This window comes from Aquarana catesbeiana, linkage group LG13, assembly GCF_042186555.1.
Source record: "Aquarana catesbeiana isolate 2022-GZ linkage group LG13, ASM4218655v1, whole genome shotgun sequence".
Taxonomy (NCBI): Eukaryota; Metazoa; Chordata; class Amphibia; order Anura; family Ranidae; genus Aquarana; species Aquarana catesbeiana.
Genome location: NC_133336.1, coordinates 185,172,983 through 185,192,078, shown reverse-complemented (window position 1 = coordinate 185,192,078; position 19,096 = coordinate 185,172,983). Strand labels below are relative to the sequence as shown.

General features: G+C 45.7%; 1 protein-coding gene across 1 annotated transcript in view; it reads left to right on the top strand.

Annotated features, from left to right (window-relative positions):
* HORMAD1 (HORMA domain containing 1) overlaps positions 1 to 15,542 on the top strand; it is a 106,008-nt gene extending 90,466 nt beyond the window's left edge. Inside the window, exons 13-14 of the mRNA XM_073609642.1 lie at positions 1,711 to 1,782; positions 15,159 to 15,542. Coding sequence (XP_073465743.1) covers positions 1,711 to 1,782; positions 15,159 to 15,245 — 159 coding nt within the window. The 3' untranslated portion in view covers positions 15,246 to 15,542. The remainder of the gene's footprint in view (positions 1 to 1,710; positions 1,783 to 15,158) is intronic.
* Positions 15,543 to 19,096: the final 3,554 nt, after the last annotated feature.

Here is a 19,096-nt window from a genome sequence, read left to right as displayed (position 1 = left end):
AGGCTGTGACAACATGCTCCCTTAACCACTTTAAGACCAGCCGCTGCAGTTATACCACGGCAGGTTGGCTCTATTTCGCAAAGCGCCGTAGCTGTACGTCGCTTCGTGCAATAGATACAGGGCCGGAGCCAATGCACGTGGCCAGCGGCCGCAATATCCACCTGCCACCCGCGATCGCTTCACAGAGAGCCAGAACGGGGATCTGTCAATGTAAACAAACAGATCCCCATTCTGGCAGGGGAGTAGAGACAGATCGTCTGTTCCTAATGATCAGGAACAGCGATCTCTCTCCTGCTCCAGTCAGTCCCATACCCAGTTAGAAACACCTCCCAGGGAACACATTTAACGCCTTGATCACCACTAGTGTTAATCCCTTCCCTGCTAGTGTCATTTATACAGTAATCAGTGCATTTTTATAGCACTGATCGCTGTATAAATATCACTGGTCCCAAAAAAGTGTCAAAAGTGTCCGATCTGTCCGCCACAATGTCGCAGTCTTGCTAAAAATCGCTGATCATCACACCATTACTAGTAACAAATAAATAAAAAGCCATAGATCTATTCCCTATTTTGTAGACGCTATAACTTTTGCGCAAACCAATTATATACGCTTATTGCGATTTTTTTTTTTTTTTTTTATAAAATATGTAGAAGAATACATATTGGCCTAAATTGATGAGGAAATCTGTTTTTTGGGGGTTTTTTTGGATAGTTATTATTGCAAAAAGTAAAAAATATTGTATTTTTTTTTTTCAAAATTGTCGCTCCTTTTTTTATTTTTAGTGCAACAAATAAAAACGGCAAAGGTGATCTAATACCACCGAAAGAAAGCTCTATTTGTGGGAAAAAAAGGACGTCGATTTTGTTTGGGTACAACGTTGCACGTCCGCGCAATTGTCAGTTAAAGCGACGCAGTGCCAAATCCCAAAAAGTGCTCTGGTCAGGAATGTAGTAAAATCTTCCGGGGCTGAAGCGGTTAAACGAAAATTGTACGATATGGTATCATACGAGAAAATTTTTCCTGCTTGTCCGATCGGATAATATGAGATGGATTGTCCTGATTGGCTCTCGAAAGCTGTGTGCTAACGATCCGATTATGGTACGATCGATTCGAAAGCGGTATTTTTCGTATGATTTTTAGATCGTGTTATACGGGCCTATAGAATGAATTGACCTCGGTCTACGTAGATTGGTTACACTGTCATACTGGGTCAGCTTAGCATTGGAGTGGATATGGTTAATAATGTCACAATTTTTGTTGGTTACATCATTCTTTATTGTTTTGTATTGTCTTGGACTGTAAAACTTTTTATGTATATCAATACACACTTTCCTGACACTGTCGCAATTGGTGCGAAGCCGGCTTTGTGCCGCCGCACCGGTTTCCAAAAGTAGTTTCTGCACTACATTTTGCGATTTCAGTAGATGCATGAGCCCACACAGATGTCTTTCAGATTGCCCCCAAACTCAGCTAAACTCGCACAATTTCAAACCCGCGTTCAGTGTGAACGTACCCTAAAACCTGGAAGCTGATTGGTTTCTTTGCAGAGCTGTACCAGATTTTGCACTCTCCAGTTTTGGTAAAACTCCCCCATAGTTTTTTGGAAACATCACAAAATTATTAACTTATCACATTCACATGTCTGTTGGTATATAAAAGACTTTGCTTCCAGGTATCCATGGGATGCTATTGATTTTGTTTGTTTTTAGAATCCACCACCAGATGAGAAAATCCAGGCCAATAACTCCAGAGCAGGCAAGAAGAGACAAGCTATCAAACAGGTATTGTTATTATTGTTTTAAAGCTGAACTCCGGGCACGAAAATTTTCATTGAAATATATTCAGTAACAGCCACAATTCATATACATCCGGTGCATGCCGATCGCCACACACACATATACGTTGGCAGAATGGCACAGGCAGGCAAATGGGCGTACAGGTACGTCCCTTTAAATTTTTCACCTTTCGGGCAGCACGCGCGCCCACCGTACGCCACGGGAGTGTGCTTGCGGGCCCCGGGAATTCAATGGTTGCCGGCGACCCGCAATTAAAGTAAGTAAACAAGGCATTTCCCCGTTCTGCCTTGTCATGACAGAGATCACTGCTCCCTGTCATCGGGAGCAGTGATCGCTGTCATGTCCTAGGTAGCCCATCCCCCCCATCACTCACTAGGACACACTTAACCCCTTCATTGCCCCCTAGTGTTTTCCCCTTCCCTGCCAGTGTCATTTACACAGTAATCAGGGCATTTTTATAGCACTGATTGCTGTATAAATAACAATGGTCCCAAAATAGTGTCAAAAGTGTCCATAATGTCGCAGTCCCGATAAAAATCGCAGATCGCCGCCAATACTAATAAAAAAACATTAATAATAAAAATGTCATAAAACTATGCCCTATTTTGTAGACACTAAAACTTTTGCGCAAACCAAATCAATATAGGCTTATTGCGATTTTTTTTTTTTTACCAAAAATATGTAGAAGAATACATATACATATACTGTATTTATTGGCGTATAACACTCACTTTTTCACCATGAAAATCGGGTGCAAATAGCGTGTGCGTGTTATACGCCAATACTTCAATTTTAGCTGCCTCAGAGGGGACAGGGAGGGGGGTGGGACGAGCGCCGTTAGATTACATACAGTGAGTATCTCCTGTTTACTTGGCGGACTCTGTAATAGAAAGTCCCGTCTCCTGGGCCGCCATTGGACCACTGTTCTGTCTATCATAGGAGATTCTCACTGTATGTAATCTGTCGGCGCTCATCCCGCCCCCCTCCCTGTCCCCTCTAGGCTTAGATGGGCATCGATCAGGCTGCTGCATTGGTGGCAGTGGTGGGGCTGCGGCAGTGGTGGGGCTGCGGCAGTGGTGGGGCTGCGGCAGTGGTGGGGCTGCTGCATTGATGGCAGTGGTGGGGCTGCTGCATTGATGGCAGTGGTGGGGCTGCTGCATTGATGGCAGTGGTGGGGCTGCTGCATTGATGGCAGTGGTGGGGCTGCTGCATTGATGGCAGTTGTGGGGCTGCTGCATTGATGGCAGTGGTGGGGCTGCTGCATTGATGGCAGTGGTGGGACTGCTGCATTGATGGCAGTGGTGGGGCTGCTGCATTGATGGCAGTGGTGGGGCTGCTGCATTGATGGCAGTGGTGGGGCTGCTGCATTGATGGCAGTGGTGGGACTGCTGCATTGATGGCAGTGGTGGAGCTGCTGCATTGATGGCAGTGGTGGGGCTGCTGCATTGTTGGCAGTGGTGGGGCTGCTGCATTGATGGCAGTGGTGGGGCTGCTGCATTGATGGCAGTGGTGGGGCTGCTGCAGTGATGGCAGTGGTGGGGCTGCTGCATTGATGGCAGTGGTGGGGCTGCATTGATGTGGACTAATGAGGCTGAATTGATGGCACTTGTGAGGCTGCAGATGGGCATTGATCAGGCTGCATTGATAGCAATGGTGAGGCTGCAGATGGGCACTGACCCTTATTTTGCTTCAAAGTTCCTTGTTAAAAATGTAAGTTTTTTTCCTGCAACTTCCCTCTTAAAATGAATGTGCGTGTTATACGCCTGTGCGTGTTATACGCCGATAAATACGGTATTTTTGGGGGGTATTTATTATAGCAAAAAGTAAGAAATATTGCGTTTTTTTCAAAGATGTCGCTCTTTTTTCGTGTATAGCGCAAAAAATGAAAACCGCAGAGGTGATCAAATACCATCAAAGGAAAGCTCTATTTGTGGGAAAAAAAGGACGTCAATTTTGGGTACAACATCGCACGACCACGCAATGGTCAGTTAACCTCCCTGGCGGTATGATTATTTTAGATTTTAGGTGCTGAAAGCGGTACCATTATTTTGCACAGAAATTTGGCGTTTTATATTGTAGGCCTGTAATTTTAGGAATAGTTCACTTAAATCTGTCCAAACAAGAGTCTAGTAGACATCCCGGGTATGATAAAGTTTGAAAAACGAAATAAAAATTTATAATATAATAAATAACTATAAATAATTAAAACACATAATAATATAATAATAATAAAAATTATATAATAATGTAATCAAATCAAAAACACTGAAATTTGCTCAGTTCCAGAATTTTAGCTTTTATTACTTTTAGTGTTTGATGACGGATCTCCCCACAAATCACTATCGCTCAATTCTGCAAGTGATTATAATTTATTATCGCTTTTTTCTAGCTGGTCTAAAACCACTTTTGATGTAAAGGGACAGTTTTGGTTGCTATGGACAATCTCCAGTTTCCAGGCAGAAAGAACAGTTTTATATATATAAAACTGCATGCAGGACACTGGGCAGACCACTAGGGACAAAGGGGATGTGCAGTTATTTGATACAGTACTGTAATCTGTAAGATTACAGTATGCTGTATCTATACTGTGTGTTTCACTTTTGAATTTACCGCCGAACTCCGTCCCCGTGCGTCGCAACGCTCGCAGGGAACGGAGCTCGGCACTGTGAATCGAGCGAGACACAGCGGCTCGCCGATCACAGCGGGGAGACATCGCAGGAACCAGGGGACAAGGTAAGTATGCTCTTCCTGGATCCTGCGATGCAAGCCCGAGTCTGGCTCGGGGATACCGCTTTTGGTATGTAAAATCCACCCCGAGCCAGACTCGGGAATACCGCCAGGGGGGTTAAATCAACGCAGTGCCATATTGCAAAATAATAATAATAGTGGCGCTTTACCGCCGACGCACCTCCTGCCCCAGTGTGAAAGGGGTATAACCCATTCCCATTGGCTCATGAAGGCCCGAAAAAATCTAAATGTCAAAAGCATTTTCTGGGTGTCCAAATCATGGAATCAATGTGATTGGCAGTTAAAGTTATCACGGGTTTGGAAGCCTATTCTACTGGCTCCTGATTGTTGCTAAGGGGTTTATTTACTAAAGCTAAAGAGTGAAAAATTAGTCTCACTTCTGCATAGAAACCAATCTTCCAGGTTTTTTGCCAAAGTTTAATTGAACAAGCTTAGGTTAGAAGCTGATTGGTTTCACTGCAGAACTGTGACTCATTTTGCACTCTCTTGCTTTAGAAAATAAACCCCTATGGGACTAGAAGCTGTTGATGACAGCATGGTTACAGTGCTGGGGGTGTGCAATTGAGCGCATTCCCTACAGCCACGCCAGGCATAGGCATATATGTGGTAGCACAGCGCTACAGCCCAATGCATTGCAGCCACATATATACTTACAGCTGGCGTTAAGAAGTTAAAAGGGTGGCAAACCCTCAAGGTTTTTCATCTCTTATGCATTCTATGCATAAAGATGAAAAAACCTCCTGTGATGCAGCTAGGGTTGCCACCTTTTCTTCGAGCCAAACCCGAACACTTCAGCGGGGCTTGGCATTTTTTTTGTAGCATACACAATGAGATTGTAAAATACCTGGGACACCTCTGTGTGCCCTAGGGGAGTATTAATGTGGCACGCGCAGCGGTGAACAGTGGGTGTAGCCAATTGCATATAGTGCAGGTGTGTAATGTGCAATATAGTGTATATAGTGCAGAGTGTGTAATATACAATATAGTGCAGAGTGTGTAATATACAATATAGTGTATATAGTGCAGAGTGTGTAATGTACAATATAGTGTATATAGTGCAGAGTGTGTAATGTACAATATAGTGTATTTAGTGCAGGCGTGTGTAATGTACAACATAGTGTATATAGTGCAGGCGTGTGTAATGTACAACATAGTGTATATAGTGCAGGCGTGTGTAATATACAATACAGTGTATATAGTGCAGGCGTGTGTAATGTACAACATAGTGTATATAGTGCAGGTGTGTGTAATGTATAACATAGAGTATATAGTGCAGGCGTGTGTAATGTACAATATAGTGTATATAGTGCAGGCGTGTGTAATGTACAATATAGTGTGTATATAGTGCAGGCGTGTGTAATGTACAATATAATGTATATAGTGCAGGTGTGTAATGTACAATATAGTGTGTATATAGTGCAGGCGTCTGTAATGTACATTATAGTGTGTATATAGTGCAGGCGTGTGTAATGTGCAATATAGTGTATATAGTGCAGGTGTGTAATGTACAATATGGTGTGTATATAGTGCAGGTGTGTAATGTACAATATAGTGTGTATATAGTGCAGGCGTCTGTAATGTACATTATAGTGTGTATATAGTGCAGGCATGTGTAATGTGCAATATAGTGTATATAGTGCAGGTGTGTAATGTACAATATAGTGTATATAGTGCAGGTGTGTGTAATGTACAATATAGTGTGTATATAGTGCAGGTGTGTAATGTACAATATAGTGTGTATATAGTGCAGGTGTGTAATGTACAATATAGTGTGTATATAGTGCAGGTGTGTAATGTACAATATAGTGTGTATATAGTGCAGGTGTGTAATGTACAATATAGTGTGTATATAGTGCAGGCGTGTGTAATGTGCAATATAGTGTATATAGTGCAGAGTGTGTAATGTACAATATAGTGTATATAGTGCAGGTGTGTGTAATGTACAATATAGTGTAGGTGTGTGTAAAGTACAATATAGTGTATATAGTGCAGGTGTGTAATGTACAATATAGTATGTATATAGTGCAGGTGTGTGTAATGTACAATATAGTGTATATAGTGCAGAGTGTGTAATGTACAATATAGTGTATATAGTGCAGGCGTGTGTAATGTACAATATAGTGTGTATATAGTGCAGGTGTGTAATGTACAATATAGTGTGTATATAGTGCAGGCGTGTGTAATGTACAATATAGTGTATATAGTGCAGGTGTGTGTAATGTACAATATAGTGTATATAGTGCAGAGTGTGTAATGTACAATATAGTGTATATAGTGCAGGCGTGTGTAATGTACAATATAGTGTAGGTGTGTGTAAAGTACAATATAGTGTATATAGTGCAGGCGTGTGTAATGTACAATATAGTGTATATAGTGCAGAGTGTGTAATGTACAATATAGTGTATATAGTGCAGGCATGTGTAATGTACAATATAGTGTAGGTGTGTGTAAAGTACAATATAGTGTATATAGTGCAGGTGTGTGTAATGTACAATATAGTGTATATGTAGTGTGTAATGTTTGGTGGGGAGCCTCCCAGTGTAATTTTGGGGGGTGGGGGAGGTCTCCTGGTGTAGTATGGGGGGACAGGGGAGAGGAGGAGGGGGGCTGACAGAGAGGAAGAGGGGGGCTGACAGAGAGGAAGAGGGGGGCTGACAGAGGGGAAGAGGGGGGCTGACAGAGGGGAAGAGGGGGGCTGACAGAGGGGAAGAGGGGGCTGACAGAGAGGAAGAAGGGGTTGACAGAGAGGAAGAAGGGGCTGACAGAGAGGAAGGGGGGCTGACAGAGAGGAGAGGGGTGCTGACAGAGGGAAAGAGGGGGGCTGACAGAGAGGAAGAGGGGGCTGACAGAGAGGAAGAGGGGGCTGACAGAGAGGAAGAGGGGCTACAGGGGCTAACAGAGAGAAGATTGGGCTGACAGAGAGGAAGAGGCTGACAGAGAGAAGAGGGGGCTAACAGAGAGAAGAGGGGGCTGACAGAGAGGAGAGGGGGGCTGACAGAGAGGAGAGGGGGCTGACAGAGAGGAGAGGGGGCTGACAGAGAGGAGAGGGGGCTGACAGAGAGGAAGAGGGGCTACAGGGGCTAACAGAGAGAAGAGGAGGCTGACAGAGAGGAGAGGGGGGCTGACAGAGAGGAGAGGGGGCTGACAGAGAGGAGAGGGGGGCTGACAAAGAAGAGAGGGGGGCTGACAGAGAAGAGAGGGGGGCTGACAGAGAGGAAAGGGGGCTGACAGAGAGGAGAGGGGGGCTGACAGAGAGGAAAGGGGGGCTGACAGAGAGGAAAGGGGGGCTGACAGAGAGGAAGGGGGCTGACAGAGAGGAGAGGGGGGCTGACAGAGAAGAGAGGGGGGCTGACAGAGAGGAAAGGGGGCTGACAGAGAGGAAAGGGGGGCTGACAGAGAGGAGGGGGGCTGACAGAGAGGAGAGGGGGGCTGAAAGAGGGAGGGGCTGATAGAGAGGAGAGGGGGCTGACCGAGGAAGGGGCTGACAGAGGAGAGGGAGGCTGACAGAGAGGAAAGGGGGGCCGACAGAGAGGAAAGGGGGGCTGACAGAGAGGAGAGGGGGGCTGACAGAGAGGAGAGGGACCCTGACAGAGAGGAGAGGGACCCTGACAGAGAGGGAAGGGGGTCTGACAGAGAGGAAAGGGGGGCTGACAGAGAGGAAGAGGGGGCTGACAGAGAGGAGAGGGGGCTGACAGAGAGGAAGAGGGGGCTGACAGAGAGGAGAGGGGGCTGACAGAGAGGAAGAGGGGGCTGACAGAGAGGAAGAGGGGGCTGACAGAGAGGAAGAGAGGGCTAACAGAGAGGAAGGGGGGGCTGACAGAGAGGAAGGGGGGCTAACAGGGGCTAACAGAGAGAAGAGGGGGCTGACAGAGAGGAAGAGGGGCTGACAGAGAGAAGAGGGGGCTAACAGAGAGGAGGGGCTAACAGAGAGAAGAGGGGGCTGACAGAGAGGAGAGGGGGCTGACAGAGAGGAGAGGGGGGCTGACAGAGAGGAGAGGGGGCTGACAGAGAGGAGAGGGGGGCTGACAGAGAGGAGAGGGGGGCTGACAGAGAGGAGAGGGGGGCTGACAGAGGAGAGGGGGGATGACAGAGAGGAGAGGGGGGCTGACAGAGAGGAGAGGGGGGCTGACAGGGAGGAGGGGGCTGACAGACAGGAAAGGGGGGCTGACAGAGAGGAGGGGGGCTGACAGAGAGGAGAGGGGGGCTGACAGAGAGGAGAGGGGGGCTGACAGGGAGGAGGGGGGGCTGACAGAGAGGAGAGGGGGGCTGACAGAGAGGAGGGGGGCTGACAGAGAGGAGAGGGGGGCTGACAGAGAGGAGAGGGGGGCTGACAGAGAGGAGGGGGGGCTGACAGAGAGGAGGGGGCTGCTGCTGCGATCATACCTTTGGGTTCCCGCATCCCGCTGTGCTGACAAGGTCTCGGGCTCCCCTGTCACCTCTCGTCTCCCACGGTCCCCAGCTGTGGTGGAGCAGGAAGAGGGCGAGGCCGAGGCTCCATGAGATGAGGACCGTGAGGTCGGTCGGAGCTCGGCTGCTCGCCTCTTACACAGACAGGCTACACCGGCGGTCTGTGATATGGAGCAGAGAGGCACGCGCCGCACGGCCGCCCCGGCCACATAATAAATACAGAGCTATGGGGCGGAGGACGGGACACAGACAGAGGCACTGGATATTAGTTGTGCCCGGGTTTCCAGGGGACAGAAACCCGGGCACAAGTTGCCAAACCCGTACTGTCCGGGTCAATCCCGTACGGGTGGCAACCCTAGATGCAGCAGCCCCCCATAGCGATGGGGATGAGCACACCAGCTCCAACCATTGGCTCCCACTGCTGTCAATCAAATCCAATGACACGGGAGCCGGGGCCGAGTCCTACTGTCTGTGTCAATGGACGCAGCAGCAGGATACGGAAGCGCGCTCGCACGCGTGCCCAGAGGGAGAGTGGCTCTCTAACGGGGCACTCAAAAAGAGGAGGAGCCAGGAGAGGAGGATCGGGGCCACTCCGTGCAAAACCAACTGCTCGGAGGAGGTAAGTATGATATGTTTGTTTGTTTGTTTGTTTGTTTTGAACAAACCTTTTCATATCCTTTAAAGGTTGTGGTAGTTGTGTACACAGATGAAAATCTGGTGTAGTGAGATTAAAGATACCTTTTAAACTTTGACCCTCCCTCCTAGATTGTAAGCTCTAATGAACAGGGCACTCTGATTACTCCTGTATTGAATTGTATTGTACTTGTACTGTCTGCTCTCATGTTGTAAAGCGCTGCGTAAACTGTCTGCGCTATATAAATCCTGTATAATAATAATAATAATAATGGCTCAGCGGATATATGATTATCTTGTGCATTGAAAGCGGACATTCCACAACAGTGATGTTACATGCAGAAGAAATGGTAATCAGAGAAAAAGGCCAAAGTTGTTTCTGTGAAGATGAAAGGGTTTGTATTTTAATGCCGTACCCCAATTTAAGGCTAGCTAATAAAATGTGTTTTGCATATTTAACCACTTCAATACCAGGCACTTTCGCCCCTTCCTGCCCAGGACAATTTTGAGCTTTCAGTGCTGTCGCACTTTAAATGACAATTACGCGGTCATACAACACTGTACCCAAACTAAATTTTTATCATTTTGTTCCCACAAATAGAGCTTTATTTTGGTGGTGTTTGATCACCTCTGTGGTTTTTATTTTTTGCTAAACAAACTAAAAAAAGGCCGACATTTAAAAAAAAAAAAAAAAAAAAAAAACAATTTTCGTTTCTGCTATAAAATTTTGTTTTCTCCTTCACTGATGGGCACTGATGAGTTGGCACTGATGAGGTGGCACCGATGGGCACTGATGAGGTGGCACCGATTGGCACTGATGAGTTGGCACTGATAAGGTGGCACTGATGGGCACTGATGAGGAGGCACTAATATGTTGAATTGATGGGCACTGATGGCCACCGATAGGTGGCACTGATGGGCACTGACAGGGCAGCACTGACAGGCGGCATTGATGGGCACTGACAGGCGGCACTGATAGGCAGCACTGATTGGCACTGACAGGGGGCATTGATGGACACTAATAGATGGCACTGATGGGCAACACTGATTGGGCAGGTACTGACAGGTGTTAATGCTGGGCACTGATTGGCACTGTGATGGACATTGGCACTATGGTCGACACTGATTTGCACTGTGATGGGCACTGATTGGCACTTTATTGGGCACTGGCAGGGGGTTATGATGAGGCACTGACTGGGCACAGATTGGCAGCTTATTGGTACATATGATGGGGGCTGTGCTGATAATCAGTGTGCTGATTATCAGCACAGGCCCCCCTCTGACATGGAGAGCAGCCGATTATAACCATCAATATAAATGCAAATACATAAATTCCAATGTGACTGTGCCGGACACCAGTAGTTATGAGCAGGGCCCTCTGATCCCTCCTGTATGGATTTGTATTGTAAGTGTATTGTCTGCCCTCATGTTGTAAAGCGCTGCGCAAACTGTTGGCGCTATATAAATTCTGTATAATAATAATTATAAAAGTGCTTCCCCATATGCATGTCTTCTTGTAGCTTCACCACGAGTGCTCAGAGGGTAGATGGCAACTCACCAGAGGTGTTTGACCCCTTGTTACAGGAGGTCAAAAACGCTTTGTGTAGGACACATGAGTTTCTGAACTTCCACCATTCCACCCCAATGATATCTCAGGCTTGGCTAGGGAAAAATTATGTACTCCACCAGGGACACAAAGAAGGAACTTTATAGTGTAGTAGGTTTATGGAAAATGGTAGAAAACAAGCTTAAAATGATGTTGCACTCACATGTATTAGTGCCCGTCTTGGCACTTGTGATCTTCAGCATGTGCGGATGGGATATGTGTAACGCCGGCGTGCTCTTCACACCTCGTTCTCAGCGCTGGGCCTGGATAGGAGTCACATGGGATTCCAGAAGTGACAAATCCCACTCTGACGTACTTTCACTGTACTTGGCGTCTGTTTAAATGTGTCTAAATGTTTTAAGTACTAAACAAGTAACAAGGCGCAATATGCAGATACCTTACAATATAGTACCTAATAGTCCAGGAATGTGGGTGTACAAATGTGTACACTGGTAATATAAAACCGCAGTCTCAGTCAGGGCAGCCACCAAGAAACCAAAAGCGAGTTCCAATAGCTAAAAAAAGACAAGGAATAAGGGCGCCTCTGAGAAATTATCATAAACACTTTATTTTAAATAAAATATCCACTCACATGAAAGTAGGAGAAGGCATGTACAGGAGCGTGGTGAAGGCTGGAAGGCTGAAAAACACAGGGCTGCAAGTAGAAGCTGTATCAGTGTAGCTGGAGCACAATCCAATCCAGGCAAGCGGGTGCAGATGACTGAGCACATACACACATAGGTGAAATGCAATGTCCCTGGAGGATGGTATCAGTAGTCCAGTGGAAAAGGAAGGAATCAGTCCAATAATAGCATGAATATCTGTGGAAAGGAGGAGAGAGACGTCTGGCTGGATGGCAGGGCTGCGCTGTATCTCCAGCGATCGTACTGTTCCTGTGTGGTGAGGGAAGAGACACGGCCGTGTATGTGAGATGGAAACGAGGCTTGGAAAGCAGACACAGGCCGGCGCCGAGTCGTGACGTCATCAACATGCAACGCGTTTCTAAAATTGCTAGCTATAGATGGATGGAATAGCCGCATTCCTTTTTCAAGCATCTTGAACCATGCTTGAAAAAGGAATGCGGCTAGAAGGATTCAAGTCGCTGGGGTGTGCAGTACCGCATTTGGCCAGAAGTGCGAGGGTGTCGGTGAAGCTCCGAGACACTCGGAGACACTCCATTCTCGAGTGTCTCCGGCACCCTACCCCACCTCTGGCCACATGCGGTACTTCATACACTGGTGCCCCCCCGCACCTCTGACCACATACAGTACTGCATAGACCTGCGGTGGCTGTGGAATAGATTATCTGAGTTTCCATTAATTCCTATGGGAAGCATGCTTCTGGAACGAATTATGCTCGTAATCCAAGGTATTACTGTACTCCCAAATGGCTTTTAGAATCGTGGCTCCTTCATCAAGGCCATTAGTGACCGACACTCAAAATGTAACGAACACAGACCATAATGTAGTAAATTTGAAAACTTTTATTCCAACATCAAATGCACTTATAGTAGTAATTCCTGCTCACCTACTAGCATACAATTCAAACCTGGCCATTCCAGAATGCCAGGGTTCCACCGGCAACTTGCATGATGATGTCACATCTAAGCCATGCCCAACACGTTTCTGCAAGAAATGATGTAGTCAGGGGGGATTGGCCAAGCTCCTGCTCCTTTATGGATGACAAGCTTTGCGTGTTTCGGTTTGCGGTTATCGTACAATAATGGCGGCAAAACAGCACCGCATTTTAGGTGGCAAACGATTCTGCCCAAGATCCCAAAATACCAAATGTGGATGGAGCCTTATAAAACATGAAAAAAAAAGGTATTTATATTTGTGTTTTATATCTATACACAAATTCCTATGTTTGTTCAGTAGCGAGCATGGAGGTGTGCTTGCTATGATGGAGGCACAAAGAGAAGAGGAGGAGCCTGGAGCGCCATCGGTGGACCCCAGAAGAGGAGGTTAAGGGCTGCTCTGTGCGAAACCATTGCACAGAGCAGGTAAGTATGATATATTTGTTATTTTAACAAAAAAAATAACCTAGACTTTACAATTACTTGAATGCATATTCTTCTAAAATATGTTGGTGGGGGTGGGAAATAGCAAGACGAAGAGATGGGGAAGGAATAGGGTTGCCACGTGTTCGGGATTCACCCGAACAGTTCGGGTTTGGAATCATGCGTCCGGGTTTCAGACTGTCTGAGACCCGGACACATTATTCAGACTGGACTAAGTCTCCTCCCTTCTCTCTCCTGCCTCTAAGTGAGTACGCTAAGGTAAATCAGGGTTCTCGAGCACTCATTACTCTCCCCCTTACATCAGAGTCCTCTTTGTACACCAGAGCATCCCTTATGTTAGAGTCCCAGAGTTCTCCCTTACATCAGAGTCTGCAGAGTCCCCCCTTACAGTGAAAGGGAACTCTGCGAGTTCAGATGTAAAAGGGGGAACTCTGTGGGCTCTGATGTAAAGGGGGAACTCTGTGGACTCTGATGTAAAGGGGGAACTCTGTGGACTCTGATGTAAAGGGGGAGCTCTGTGGACTATGATGTAAAGGGGGAACTCTGTGGGCTCTGATGTAAAGAGGGAGCTCTGTGGACTCTGATGTAAAGGAGAACTCTGTGGACTCTGATGTAAAGGGGGAACTCTGTGGACTCTGATGTAAAGGGGGAGCTCTGTGGACTATGATGTAAAGGGGGAACTCTGTGGGCTCTGATGTAAAGAGGGAGCTCTGTGGACTCTGATGTAAAGGAGAACTCTGTGGGCTCTGATGTAAAGGGGGAACTCTGTGGACTCTGATGTAAAAGGGGAACTCTGTGGACTCTGATGTAAAGGGGGAGCTCTGTGGACTCTGATGTATGGGCAGCACAGTGGTGCAGTGGGTAGCACTCTCGCCTTGCAGTAAGAAGGGTTGCTGGTTCGAATCCCGACCACGACACTACCTGCCTGGAGTTTGCATGTTCTCCCTGTGTCTGCGTGGGTTTCCTCCGGGTACTCCGGTTTCCTCCCACACTCCAAAGACATGCTGGTAGGTTAATTGGATCCAGTCTAAATTGGCCCTAGTATAGGTATGAATGTGAGTTAGGGACCTTAGATTGTAAGCTCCTTGAGGGTATAGGGACTGATGTGAATGTATAATATATATATATATATGTAAAGCGCTGCGTAAATTGACGGCGCTATATAAGTACCTGAAATAAATAAATAAATAATAAAAGGGGAACTCTGTGGACTCTGATGTAAAAGGGGAACTCTGTGGACTCTGATGTAAAGGGGGAGCTCTGTGGACTCTGATGTAAAGGGGGAACTCTGTGGGCTCTGATGTAAAGGGGGAACTCTGTGGACTCTGATGTAAAGGGGGAATGTTATTTAATAGCAACATCCATGCATAGTTTATCTATGCATACTATGAAAAAAAATTGCTGTGCGACACTGAAGTGTTCGGGTTTGACTTGAAAAAAAGGTGGCAACCCTAGGAAGGAACCACTATAAAGATGCCAGTGTCAGTGGCTTTTGTTCACTTAAGAACTGCTTATCTCTCCATACAAGTCTATAGGAATACAAAAGTGGGACCAATGCACCTGCAGTGAATTATGAAAGGTCGCAGAACTTGTAAAAAGCTGCATTTTCCCATGGAAGCCCATCAAACTATTCCCATAAAGAATATCCAGTTCAAGCAGGCCAGGCGAGGATTGTTCTCAATGCTGTATTCTCTAAAACCAGTAATATGGACAATAGCAGGGCAGAATAAATACTGTAAGTAATAGTGCTGAAGGGAACACTGGTAAGGGAATACATTAGGACATCAAATGCAATCAGCAGTGTTCATTTTATTTGGGCGTTTTACAAAAATAGCAATAAAAAAAAAAAGAATAGGTTAAATATTTACCCATCAAACACAGCTGTGTAATGTCACATGTCCCACATATTATCTTACACTGTTTACAATTTCTGCTTTTCTTTAACAGAGCCAACCTTTTGATGTCTCCAGTAGCCAAGAAGGTTCTACAGGAACAAAGAAAAGGAAGTTCAGTGAACCAGAAGATCCCATTTAAATCACTTTACCATTTCAATGCTCTTCTGAAACAGTTTCTCCACCTCAGCCCTAAAAAGAAATGTTAGGTTTCCCCTCTTAATTTTTATTAAGTTATAAGTTGAGGCACAAAGTTCATACATTGGAGGGTGCGATGAATTTAAATATTAATTACCTCCAATGCTCCTGATCTGGAGATCTGCACCTTGAGGCTGGGTTCACACATATGTGGCCGTGGGATTCGTGCCTGGGGTCCAGTGTGTGTCCGTTCACCTGTTCATGAGAAGGAAGTGCCACCAGCACTCCAGGATCTCCAAAATTGGGTCCAAAATTTGAATCAAATAATATAAAAAAAAATAAATAGAAGTGACATTTCGGAGCCACGCAGGACCCCTTCATCAGGCATGTGAAGGGGTCCTGTATGGCTCCAAAACGTTGCTTCTATTTATTTTTTTGATACTATGTGATTAAAATTTTGGACCCAATTTTGGAGATCCTGGTGTGCTGGTGACATGTCCTTCTCATGATTGCAGTCGGTTCCAGCCGTTGGTCATTTCAGCACCCAATTTAAGATACAGCCGTTTGTGCAGGTACGTGTGCGTTGGGAGTATTGCATTGGATGTTCACCTGTTCAGGTGCGATTCAGGTAAGAATTATTGCCTGAATTCACACCTAAACAGGACCGAAACACGCACGGGCCCCTTTTCAATCCGGACCGTGGCCCGCCCTGGACATGTGTGAACTGGCTCCATTGAGAGCCAGTCACACTTGCCTGTCATTCGAATTGGATGTGGAGGAAATCCACATCCAATTCGCATATGTGTGAACCCAGCCTCAAAGTACCCTGCTACCAATTCACCCTCGATTGTTTTTTTAAAATTAGGCTCAAAATCAGCTCTCGGCGCCTTAGATATCTGTTGGAATTTTGCCAATAACAGAGACAGCACTGCAGAGCAACAAGCAGAGAGCGCACAAGTTCTATGAATAGGCACACAAGTAGACAGGAATTTGGAGCATGGAGGTCGGTGTGTGTCACTTTATGACATCCTACAGTTGTTGATTTAAAGACATAGGCTTCTTTTTTTCCTGTATTATAGGAACAGTTGGTTATTCTGGAGGGGGAAAAAGACAGAAAAAGTTATATGTAGGTCATGTTACCCGGTTTGTATCTCTTTCTGTTTTCTGTATTTTTTTAATTTTTCCTTCAGCATCTCAGTACATCATTGTGACAGCTCTCCCACAGTCTACCTTTCCTGAGCTGTTGCGGTATGTATAGTATATGCCAGGGATATGCAATTAGCGGACCTCCAGCTGTTGCAGAACTACAACTCCCATGAGGCATAGCAAGACTGACAGCCACAAGCATGATACCCAGAGGCAGAGGCATGATGGGACTTGTAGTTTTGCAACAGCTGCAGGTCTGCTAATTGCATATCCCTGGTATATAGAATGGATTGGAGGTAGTGGTAGAAGAGGAAGTGCTTAAAGCAACCCATTTGCTAAGCAACAAAAGGTTAAAGAGATCCACCCTGTAAAAGATTACTCATCCTTTCAGGTATGCAGTAAGTAAAATATGTGTTCTTTTACAGAGCTGAGGCCACCCCTGGAATCTGACACATCTTGTCCCCTGCTGAGGTTCCTTCCGCCAATTTCCATGTTACTACTGTGTCCTGTAATGATAAGAGCTATGGCAGGAGGCTACACAGGATCAGACATGGGACACACCTGGAAGTGTCAGATACCACTGGTAGCCATAGCTCTGAAAAGCTAGTTTTACATTTGTTGTGTGGCGGCAATGCGGCTTAGACACGTTTTTAATGCCGAAAGAACACAATGGCTCCGTGGGAGGGTTTCCCCCATTGACACTGACTGTGTTGATGGGGGGAATCTGGTGATTTTCTTTCCTATGGCCAGTTTTAGTTTTCTGGCAGGCTGGAAACTTCATTCTCTTTGGGGCTTGTTTACACTGATGACTCCCTCCATAGATCTTCACTTTTCAGAGGCGGTGAGGAGACATTATTTTGCCTCCTCACTACCTGTTTTAACCCCTAAGAACCCACACCACCATTTAGTGCAATGGTGTCGCTTTAGGCAGGTGGTACTTTTCTGCTGAGCATGACAGGGGAGATAGGGGGTTATTTACTAAAGGCAAATCCACTTTGCACTACAAGTGCAAACTACAAGTGCAAAGGACATTTGAAATTGCACTGAAAGTTCACGTGGAAGTGCAGTCGCTGTAAATCTGAGGGGTAGATCTGAAATGAGGGGAAGCTCTGCTGATTTTATCATCCAATCATGTACAAGCTAAAATGCTGTTTTTTATTTTCCATGCATGTCCCCCTCAGATCTACACCGACTGCACTTCCAAGTGCACTTTCAGTGCAATTTCAAGTGCACTTTGCACTTGTAGTTTGCACTGGTAGTGCAAAGTGGATTTGCCTTTAGTAAATAACCCCCTATCTCCCCTGTCATGCTCAGCAGAAAAGTACCACCTGCCTAAAGCGACCCCATTGCACTAAATGGTGGTGTGGGTTTTTAGGGGTTAAAACAGGTAGCGAGGAGGCAAAATAACGTCTCCTCGCCGCCTCTGAAAAGCGAAGCTCTATGGAGGGAGTCATCAGTGTAAACAAACCCCAAAGAGAATGAAGTTTCCAGCCTGCCAGAAAACTAAAGCTGGCCATAGGAAAGAAAATCACCGGATTCCCCACATCAACACAGTCAGTGTTGATGGGGGACACCCTCCCACGGAGCCATTGTGTTCTTCTGGCGAGGGGTCGCAGGGAGCCGTCCCGGCCAGTGATTATTGCTAGTGGCTTTAGCCGCTGGCAATAATCGCATGACGAAACCGACAGGCTGGTTGTACCCAAGTCGATCAATGGAACAACTGGGTACAATCCGCCTGCCCATACATGACTCAAATCTCAGCCGGTTCCTGCTGAACCAGAAGAGATTCGAACCATCTATGGCCAGATTAAGTATTAGTAATCTCCTTTTCAAGGTTGTTTGAATTTGAGTTTCTTAGCAACAAGATTGCTTTGAAGTGCAGTATAGTGGAAGTCTTTCCCTTTGGTACTCAACAATTCTGTTCTTCATCAGGGGGAAAAAAAAAAAAAAAAAAAGCCCTGTTTAGGCTTAAAGCCAATCTTAGTTGGAACCTACACAGGGGTGAGGGCTCTCCCCTTTGCCTCATGTGACAGCACTGATGTCACAGTAACCAATTTGCAATCGTCAATGATGTTATTTATTGCCAATATTTCAAAATGTACTAAATAATAACAAAATACAAGTGTGGTGTTTTATATTTTGTACCCTTCTTGATTGCATTTTTATTGTTTAGCTTAGGGGTCTCAAGCTGGCAGCCCTCCAGCTGTTGCGAAACTACAAGTCCCATGAGGCATTGCAAGGCTGACAGTTACAAACATGACTCCCGCAGGCAGAGGCATGATGGGACTTGTAGTTTCGCAACAGCTGGAGGGCCACCAGCTAAACAGTAATGTGTCAGTTTAAATGAAAAGGATTCGTTAACTAAGTATGAATAATTTTTATGCACTAATATCCTGCTCTAACGTATATGGACCTTGAACAGTAGTGTTGAACAGACTTGTTCCAGAATGCTCTTGTTTCCATACATAATATATTAACAAGTTAGACTGAAGAGATGTTTAAAACATGAATTTATTGTGTGTTTACATTAGAGTAATAAATATAATGACTACAGCATTTTTGTGTGGTGTCATTCCAATAACAGAACTATTCCAGGCCTAGTCTACGTGGAAAAATTGCAGTTATTCAATTATGCTAGCAAAAAAGAACATGTGAAAATAAAGACAAAAAAAACAAAACATGCGATTAGTAGCAGACGAGTAGAAAGTG